General features: G+C 33.3%; 1 protein-coding gene across 1 annotated transcript; it reads right to left on the reverse strand.

Moving 5' to 3' along the window:
- Positions 1–7462: 7462 nt before the first annotated feature.
- On the reverse strand, positions 7463–8931 carry LOC112512550 (transcription factor MYB44-like). Its single transcript, XM_025118570.1, has one exon. The coding sequence runs from the start codon at positions 8929–8931 to the stop codon at positions 7786–7788; it is 1146 nt and encodes a 381-aa protein (XP_024974338.1). The 3' UTR covers positions 7463–7785.
- Positions 8932–11262: the final 2331 nt, after the last annotated feature.

The raw sequence follows: 11262 nt of genomic DNA on the forward strand, positions 1-11262 counted from the left end.
TGTTATATTTACTTTTAGGTTCCTTTAGCGGTGGGGCTCTAAAGGGATGAGAGGAGCGTTGGTTCGTGAAAGGCTCTTTTGCAGATTAAGCCTTTATTACTTTAGAGCGTCGCGTTTGTTTTAGTGATACGATACTTTTGGAGATATAAAGAAATACCGCCTTTAATCTAAATATAAAGTAATCTAGATTAGTAGGTTGATAATTATCGTCTCGGTAGCTGTTTGTAAACGTTTTTCTATTACCCCTTCTGTTGGGTGAATTCTTTTTATAAAATTCCGATTTTTCGTTTCATATTTCAGTCCTTTTTGCCTTATATTTTTAGGGGTGTTACATCTTGTCCCGTCCCGTCCCATATACCAAACGCACCCTTAATCCATAATTTACGATTTATATTTATTTATTTATTTTGTTTTGAATAAAAAATATGTATTTTTGTGACAAAAAAAAAATTCAAATTTTGAATAGACATAATTTAATAAAATATATCAATTAAGTATAAAATATAACATTTTAATCGGGGTTTGTTAACAATGGCTGATGGAAAACAACTACGACTGCAAAGAAAATTGTCACCATTCAAACTTTTTCATAATTGGACTGACCTATTTGTCATATTCATATGGTAAGAATCTCGAAGCCCCAATAACGACCATATGTTCTTACGACGTAATCATATAAAATCACAACTTGCAAAGCCAGATTAGACCCATTTTTTCCATGAAACCATCATCGTTCAATGAGGGTAAGAATTCGAAAGAAAGTGGATCCTTACTCTTCGATTCAACCATTCAAGCAAGGACCAAAATCAATATACATTCAGGACTTTCTTCCACCACCAACACGATTTGATTAGTCTTGACTTGATATCTCCATGAAAATACAAAATGGCACAAAATAATTGGAAATAAGGATATGTATAGTTACTTACGAGGTTTAGAATCATGCATCTAAGTGAAACAATGGCCCTAAAGCCAATGATTTAATAAGAATAATGAGAAATGCAGAAAAGTTCAAGAAAACCTGATCCAACTCAACCGAAAATATAGCCACTGCAAGGTAAACTGCGACCTACTTGACATAAAAAAAACCAATTCGCAACTATTGGGTTGAAGTTAGGTAAAATCTAATGAAACCCAACACAACCAGAATAACCTGATGTTTCATGTCAGCCTTTTCACTAACTAGAATGATTTGAACAGGTTGAGACTTTTCAAACCATGTTCAACTAGTGATGGCCAAACACCGGTCCCCGGCCGGGCCGGGCCGGTCACAAGATTTCTCATAACCGGCCATAACCGGTCCCGGTCGAAAAAGTTGAGTTCGGTCAAGCCTTATTGTAACCGGTTATGGACCGCCGGTCCCCGTCCTGGTCATTAAAAAATAATATTTTTATTTTTATCTTTTTAATGATATATATTTTTAATACATTATAAAATTTGTAATTGGGTCACTCAAATACACTTTAAAAATGCGTTTTATTTTAATTAAAATTACATTGTCTTACAAAATATAACGAGAAACCAATAATTGTGAACATTTTTTTGCGTTTTTTGCAAATCGAGAACTTGGTATGTAAATCCCTTAACCAAGACATCTATATATAGTGTTTAGAAAGCAAAAAAATACAAAAAAGGCCCAAAAAACGGCTAGTTTTTTGAAAAACAAAGGCTACATTTTTTTAAAAGAAATAGCTACATTTTTTAAAAGCCGGGCCGGTCCTATAACCGGTCCCGCGAAACACCCTAAATCAACCGGTCCTTACTGGTCCTGGGCCGGGCCGGTCCGGTCCTTGGCCTGTTCAAATGCCTTCAAAATGATCAACCCAACCCATATGCACTAATTGACATCGTAGTTGGGTAAATTTAGGATGGACCGGGTACGGGCTGCCTTCTGTATGGGCTATCGGGCCAGCGTCATTTGTCTTAGTGGCTGAATTAAATAGAAGCCTATGTCCGTTCCAATTTGTATTATTTAAATTGTTTAATTTGAAATAATTATTTCACCAGCCATTAATTATCTGCTATTTATTATTTACTCATTTTATAATCAATATCTATACTATATTATAAAGTATTTGACAAAACTCTTAAAAAACATTTTTTATATACGAAATACTGTTTATTAATGTATATTACATAAAATTTAATATTACTTGTAAGTTGTGCGTAGTACAACTTATTAAAGCTCCATGTTTGAATTTGTGTAACTAACTGCAGATAAACATAATCAAATACATGATAATCATTGAATTAGAGAAATTACATTGAGTTTTAACATAATACTTAATGATTATCTTTATAAATTATATTATTAAACCTAAATTAAATTACTTCGTTAGGTTAAATTAAATTATAATAAAAACTTTGAATTAAAGAAATTACACAAAACAAAAACTTTTAAATAGTTAATTTGATACTAATATTGATATTTTTATTTTCAAAATTTAATGATATTTGTAAATATATATTTTTTTCAAAAATAAAAACATTATCGTTTTATCAAAACCACATAAAACTGTATTATATCGACATAGATAAAGAATAAAACGAAACATTGAAATCGAGATATGTCTCGATGCATTGCGCGAGTACTCTTCTAGTTATATTATAAAATATATTATTGTTTAATTGCATATAATTCAAAATTACAATTAAATTGTGCGTAAATAGATTTATCAAGTAAGGATCAACATCTTATTTTAAATATACAATATCTAAAATATAATTACAACAATTATCGAGTTCTAATAAAATACTTAATCATTATTTTTATAAAAAAATATATTATTAAATCAAAAATAAATTACTTCGTTATTAAACTTAAATTAAGTTTATAATAAAAAAATTGAATTAAGGAAATTACATTAAAAAAATAGAATTAATTAACTTGATACTAATACCGATATATATTATTTTTTCAAATTTATATTTTATTCAAATATAAAAACATTACTACTTTCTCAAAAACACATAAAACCATATTATAACATTGATATAGACAAAAAAATAAAACAAAACATTAAAATCGAGATGTATCAAACTGCATTACGTGAATACCTTTTTAGTTATTATCTATACTAACTTATAAACCATATTTATCAAAAGTCTTAAAAATAATTTTTAATGCACAAAGTCTTAAAATTCTTTAAAACAACTCATAATGCATTAAATATTACTACTTTATGCATTCATTCTTAAAATATCTTAATCTACAATTAAAATAACATATAGTACAAGTTACCAAAGCACATTATTATCTTTTCTTTCTATGTTCCTAAAATAGTTTTGACACATTTTACTCATGCATTCACCATCTCATACATCTATGTCTTCTCCCCATCCCCTAAAGTGAGATTCAAATTGATATTCACCATGAGTTATTAAAAGTTCTCTCATTCAATTGCTCTAGAATGCTCGGTCTCGCTCTTGATCTCTTGATTATTTGCTCTTGGTGTAAATCGAACACATTTGTGGAGTCGTTTAAATATATTGGATTTTAAATGTATTTGATTTTAAACTGTGATACAATTTTTTTCATCGATAGACTGTAATTGAAAGCATAACTCTTATTTATTCAAAACCACATAAATCGTATTATATCAACAAAGACAAAAAATAAAACAAAACATTAAAATAAATATATATCTCGTTGCATTGTGCGAGTACCCTTCTAGTTATTTATAATAAAAAAGCCAACTTATTATTTACTGATTTTATAATTATGTAATAAAATTTATTGTTAATTAATTTTTTAATTTTAGATTTGAATTTCAAAAAACTATCTATAATTTACAGGTTTCTGGAAAATATCTTCTATGAGATATTTTAAATATTCAATATTTTTATTTATACCCACCGAAGCCCAAAGGGTTACCCAGGCCCAATCCTGACACTTGTAATGAAATGAAATATATCTGTGATTAATTAATTAAAAAATTAATTCATAACTTATTAATTAAAATAAATTAAAAATACAAAATTCGTCATATAAATTACAACATTAAAACAGTATCACTAATATGGATGCTAATGGCTTGGGTTGATCGGGTTGAATATATTTAAACAACTCAACCCAATGTTTGCGGTTTGAAAAATCTTAACCCAACCCAACCTGTACGGATTGGTCGGATTGATACTTTCGTACATTAAAATATTATTCTAACTTTAAATATGTTATTTCTCTACTCATAACTTTTTTCATCATCAACCATTTGATACAACTTATCCATATTTCTTACGTATATCACATTCAGTTAATTTTCTCAATTTACATATATATGTTCACAGTTACTGAACATATATACGAATGAGTGTATAGAGATTTGAATAGATTGAAAATATGTATATATGAAAAGTATACATGATAGTGTAATTGTCTAATGTATATATTCAACAATCATATTAAATCCAAGAAATAAAAGAATATCGGGTTCATCGGGTTGGGTTAGGTTCAAATAATAGTAACTCAATATCAACTCAATACCTACGGTTTGACAAGTTTACAACTCGATTAGACATCAAGTTGCTTCGGATTGGGTTATTTTGCGTTGGGTTGGGTTGAACGGGTTGGTCGAGTTTTTGAGCACCCCTAATCACTAATATCTTTAAAATGAATTTACTATTGGATATTTTAAAAAATAATTCTATTTTTAACGTTAAAATAAATTAAAAAATAACATTATTTGTGATTTTACTATTATTGTTGTTTTATTAACAGTTAATGTATGTGACATTATAAAAATATGACAAAGAATCGTGTTGGAAATAGAGTTAAGATGAGAGGTGGGAGAACAGATATGGACCATTGATCACATTTAATCTCAAACCCAACTATGTATTGCGCTTGATACGAGGATTGATCCGGTGTTTCTCAGTGCATTCATCCTGGTGTGCATACAAGCGTGAAAACATACAAGCGTGAAGATCCCTTCTTATGTTTCTCACCTTAAGTCTCTTTCTCACCGACACTCAACCTATGAACATATAGTAATTAAATTATCTAAACCCTCTGTTAGAGACAAAAAAAAATCTATATATCAACCACAAGGGTGGTGTCTGATTGGTTTAAGCTTGGGTCCAAAGGTCAAAAGTACCAGGAGGTCTTAGGTTCAAATCCGAGGAGAAATAAAAATCCTCTTGTGGCCACGGAGGTTCAAATGCGGTGACTCCGGGATATCTGCAAAGCATGTGGTCATTCTGGAATTAGTCAGCTCGCATAACGGGTTATATATCCAGGTTAATAAAAAAAAATCTATATACCATACATCGTGTTACTTTTTGTAACAGATGATCACAAAGTAATAATATACCCACCTAATTTTACGGTAGAACTTCAAATATTTGCTATATCCTGAAATCCAAGATCAAACTGCCATTCAAATCACAACTGGAAACAGTTAAATACTAATTGATAACTCGTACGAAACTCTGGTTTTCATCATTGATTTAACTCACGAATTCTAACGAAAATTCAATCAAGATCAATACAAATCAACTATCATAGTTAAAATCCCCAACTATGATGCTACAACAGTTTCATAAAGATAATATTCATATACCCGTCAATTCGAAAAAGATTCAACCTAATCTCAAATAACATTATAATATAAAAATTAAAAAAATGATTATAAAATTATTTTAGGGAATTTCTTTTTAGCCATTTTAGATCAGCAAATATGAATCAAATAGTTAAACTAGTTTTTTTTATTTGTCTTAACGTTAAAAATATTAATTAATTTAAAAAAATATTTAATAATGCGTTTCTTTCGAAAAATATTTAACAAAAAAGAAAACATAATTTCTTATTTAACGGTCTAAAAGAATTTGATTTTTAAGACTTGAATATATTAGCGAAGGCAAATATATTGATATTTAATATTTATTATGTGAAAAATGAAATAAGTTAATGATAATAATTGAAATAATAAAGACAAAGATATGATAACATCACCAACCATGAAACTTGTTCTTTGTTTTGAAAGATGATGTGATCATAAAATGAGAAGTTGATGTTAATCTTCAGGGATTCTCTTATTTTTGTTTTTTATACCATAAATAGAGATTTTTATTTTTTATTTTTAAGTTAATTACTTTTTAATAATTAATTTGGCTTAACGATTCATCTCTAAAATCATCACTTAGGGGGTGTTTGAGATTGCTTATAAAAACAACTTATTGACTTATTTTGGTGTGGCGTCGGTAATAAGCACTTTTGAGTGTTTGAATAAACAACTTATACCGATGTCAAACCGGTAATAAGTTGTTTTTGAATAAGTTAAACTGTTCTGACTTATAATAAGTTGATAAGTGTTTTTGTAAAAAATCATAAGTTGTTTCAAATAAGTAATCCCAAACACCCCCTTAAAAGTTTATATCTTTTAAAATCGTTGGATTAATATTTTCTCTACTTCATAGTGCATTTGGTAGATCTCCCTTATAAGGGTCTTCGGCGAAATCAAAATTATTAATTTATAAGAACACAAGGATCTATCGGTCCAATGATCCCTGATAATCTCACCATCCAGGTGGCGGTCATGGGTTCAACTGTATTTAATTTGTTGTATATGAATATTATATAATTAAAAATAAAATGAAATATATCGACAATAAGGGTATTGTTAAGCTACCGACTATTTCACAACATTTGAAAATTTAAGAAGGAGCAATTTGGTCAAAGGTAAAGTTATGACATTAATGCCACCACCCTTCTCGTTACGACCGCCTCAATCAAACAAAACCAACCAGGTGAGCCATGCTCTTTATGACAACCATTAATTTTCTTTATATCAACACTGTATCCCCATTTCAGATCCATGCTCCAGTCGACATACATGTACATCAAGAATCTCTTGTCACTATACATGTGGTACAAGAATTCAAGTCATAGTACATATTTGGATTCAAGTGACGTAACCATAATGATAAAAGAAACAACAGTTTCACAATATTATTGTATACGAATACCAAATTAAAGAAAAAAACGGTTTTTTTTTTGTCGTTAAAGATTGTCTCAACACATAAGTTTTTGCCACCACCACTCACCAGTAACTGATACATTGGAAACAGTCAAAAGGAATAACATATAAACGATCTAACTTTCAATATTTTTTAACAGACAACCATAGAAGGCTATAATCCAGCTATACAACAACTTTAATATAACGTAAGATATTTTCAAAATTCTATCATCAACCCTTGTCAGTAATCATTTCCGGTCTATTGATTCAAAATCTACAGTTAAGTGATTTTCTTGATTCCGGTTCTGTAGTTTTTCCACTACAAATTTGTTACTGCAGTATGATTTTTGCTCAGTTTTGATCCCTTACAGATATGGGTTTCTTAATTTTGTCTTCTACAATATCTGTATTGCAACATCGGCACTCTGATATGTATTTTTGCTCGATTTTAAACCCTTACAAATACAAGTTTCTTGGTTTTTTTCCCGGTTTTAATCCCTCATATGTCAAACAAACCAATATCAAATCTTGAACATGATCAAATTGGGGTTAGAAACAAATATCAAAAACACCCACCAAGATTGAAATCCAAAAGGAGGGCCTTTTTTGTAAACCTCCATTTTAACCCCTTCTATTTCTCTTACATTTCCAAATATTACCCTGTACATAATTATTTCTTCTTTTTTAGTCTTTTCTTGGGCATATTTATATAATTAACAGAGAGAAATGCAACAAAGATCGTTTCTTTCCCTTTTCTCCGATCATCGTCTCAATTTTTCAGGGCCTCAGGGCCGCCGGCTCCGATCATCGCCTATAAATAAATCTATGCCTAATCGATCTTGCTAATTCCGATTCTCTTCACCACCGCTTTGTTCCTAAACCCTTCGCCGACGCCACTCGCCGCCTGTTTCATGCACATTCCGCCACCGTCGCCGGATCTTTGTTGTGGGTTATGTTGTTCTACGGTCGTCATGTAATTCCTCACCTCCGTCCTTATCATTTCTTGCATCACAGACAAAAACTCGGCACTGAACGGCGTGAAAGATTTCTCCGGTTGACCTACAGCCGCCACCGGATCTCGGGATACTTTAAGCTGAAGCATCGCCGTTGAAATCGCCATCGGGATCGATGACATGAGGTCGGTGTTGTTTAGGCTAAGGTTTTGTTGACGATCGATCGGAACTTGTCGTAACGGCATGGCTTGGATGGGGATCGGAGGAGGTGGAGGCGGTGGCGGTGGTGGTAACTGACTCGCCACCGGTTTTGGTGGCATTAACAGCATCGGGGTCGCGGTGGATGTCGACTCTTTTGGTTCAACTCCTGGAAGCGATAAGCTTAACAAAGTAGGAGGATCCTTCGGCAACGGTGGTGGTGGCGGCGGCGGAGGAGACGACGTCGCGACTTCGATTTGCGAAGTAACCACCGCGCCGGACCTCGCGACTGGCCGGTATACATGCGACGACGAAATCGCAGCCACACTGGAATCACTCACGTCGGATCCCGACGGACTACCCGGATTAAAATAACGACCCGAAACAGGAACCGCCGACCCGGCACTCACCGATCGCTTTAACGAAGGCTGTTGAATAGAAAACTCATTAAACTCTTCATTCGTCATAGACGAACACTTCCTTTTCAAGGTCGAGTTCCAGTGGTTTTTAATGGCGTTATCCGTCCGGCCAGACAACAACCGCGCAATCGTCGCCCACTTGTTTCCAAAGCGAGCATGAGCACGAAGAATCGTCTCATCTTCTTCCTCCGTAAAGGCCCGGTGCTCCACCTGTGGCGAAAGCTGGTTGCACCACCGTAACCGGCAGGATTTCCCGGATCTACCAGGTATAGATTTTCCGATAAGAGACCAATTTCTAGGGCCATGTTTATCAACAAGCTGTTGAAGCATGTCATCTTCTTCAGGACTCCATGGGCCTTTGATTCGATCGATATCTTTCTTGGGATTACTGCAAGCCATGAACATTTGGAAGGAGAGAAGATGGATTTTGGTAAAGAATGATGGAAGGTTTGGAGGGTTTTATATGAGAGAGAGGATAGGGATGACCGGTGGAGAAGGTGGGGTAACCGGTTGTGACTGGAAGAAGCGGTTGTATTTGGGATACAGCCTGGCTAACGGACACGCGTCACATCAGATCCCAGCACTGATTTACACATACTAGTCTTGGTAAGCTAGAAGTATTTATGACCACGCGCGTGGTTATCACTCTTTTGTCGTTATTTGATGTGTAAATATCTCTGGTTACTTTAAAAAATCTGCATTTTTTATTTTTTTATATTTAATATTATTGTAAAGGAAAAAAGAGTAAATAGAATCAAAAAGATATTTTATATATGGAAAATGTTTTAAGTCTAAATACGCTTTTAAAATATAATTACAATTTCAGTACATATTCTAATGTCAAAAATATGTCTTATTTCTTATTATCTCAAATCGAAGGGGGCAGTTTACCTAATTGCTTACCTGGTAAGTATTTATCGATAAAAGTCAACACTATGATTTATTTTGTTACGTAAGATTTTAGTACATGAAAACATATCGAATAAAACAAGTTATTGGGTAAGCGCTTACCTAGGTAAGAGTCGTCATCCTCATTTACCGGGTAAGACTCTTTATCATTCTTATTTCTCTTACCTGGTAAGATTCTTGGCACTTCTTATGTTTATCCGAAGAGGAAATTTATCCGGTAAGCACTTAGCAAGAAAGTGTTTAGTAAACGGCCTCTAAGTCAAGATTTGTTTTTTTGCCCCTTTCGTTTTTGTTTCTAGTTTGTATTATTTGTGTTTTTGGTCGTTGTGTTATGCATTTTGGTATGATATTGTTATTTCCATGAATTTCATGTTAAAAAGGTCCATTAAGAAAGGCCTTCTTGGTTCTCAAGGTAAAGTCTTGATTAATAACACTAAGATGTCGTTTATTAAACGTTTTATTGGGTAAATGTAGCGATGGTAATGGGGTCGGAGAATAGCGGGGACCTCAATCTCCATACCCAGTCCCACTTCCCGTCCCCATCGGGGAATACGATGTTATGCCCATCCCCGTTGGGGTAACGGGAATCCCAATCTGGGAACCGTTGATTTTTCTTCGTCTACAAAATTTAATCTCTTACGTAATATCTTTATGTATATTAAATATATAAATAACAATTTCACGTTTAAACAACATATCATACTCAACTTTTAATAAACCAATTTCCAATTATTTTGACTTGTACAAGAGTAGCATCAAAGAAAACTAATTCAAACACAAATATATCAATTACAATACTTAATAACTAAAATCTTGTACTGAGATGTTATCACCAAAAGTTAATGAACAATGAAACCGATAATATAATTCCTCTTACAAGTTTACCTCATCAAATTATGATTATATTTACTAAATTTATGGACTACAAGTGATACAACCGGTAGTTTAGAACCAACAGTGGTCCGTGTGGCTTGGGCTGCGGCCATACCTGCGCAATCACTGTCCGATTTCAATTCAGGACATGGGTGACTTCTAAGTCGCGAGAGTCGACCTGTTTGGCTTAAAAGCCGATTTTGTCTAGGGCTTCACTTTTTCCACCCACCTCTTCTTCTCTCTTCGTTAAAGCATTTGGGAGCATTTACTTGTGCATTTAAAGAGATCTTGGAAGGTTTGAAGCTAACATTTCAAGCATAGGTCAAGTGCCTAGTTCATCTCCCATATTCAGAAGTCTTGGTTTAATTATACTGATCGCTTCTATGTGGTGATTTTGCCCTACCATCCTTTGGAGACATGGTGTGTTGACATCTACTAGTTAAATTCCTCAAGTATGCATAATTCACCCTTAATGTCTCCTTGCATTGGATCCATATGTATTATTCATTCTTATGTCAAGATAGGAGTTCGAATGTCCTCTTCTTGGTGTCATTGGTTTGGGACAAGGGAGGAGTTTATGACGACATTCGTGTGTGAGCCCTCATCTCATGCTCCTCCTACATTTTTACTTCAAGTGGGAGTGATGAACGAGTGTAAGAGGGGAGGATGTCGCAAAGACTGCTTTTAGGACACGATATTGTCACTACGAATTTCTGGTGATGCCATGCGGATTTTTGACTAACACTACAACGGTCTTCATGGATTTGATGAATCGGTTTTGTCGTCCATTCTTGGTCAAGTCTGTGATTGTATTCCTTGATGATATTCTCGTCTACTCCAAGGATGAGGAGGGGCATGGGAGACATCTCCGTGAGGTTTTGACGATATTAAGATAAGAGAATTATAAGCTAAATTCTCCAAATGTGATTTTTGGCTAGGAGAATTCCAATTCTT

The sequence above is a fragment of the Cynara cardunculus genome, assembly GCF_001531365.2.
Source record: "Cynara cardunculus var. scolymus isolate 2C chromosome LG 5, CcrdV1, whole genome shotgun sequence".
Taxonomy (NCBI): domain Eukaryota; kingdom Viridiplantae; phylum Streptophyta; class Magnoliopsida; order Asterales; family Asteraceae; genus Cynara; species Cynara cardunculus.

What these genes read in the sequence shown, in the direction of transcription:
- LOC112512550 (XM_025118570.1), bottom strand. Translation starts at nt 8,931, where the DNA reads ATGTTCATGGCTTGCAGTAATCCCAAGAAAGATATCGATCGAATCAAA.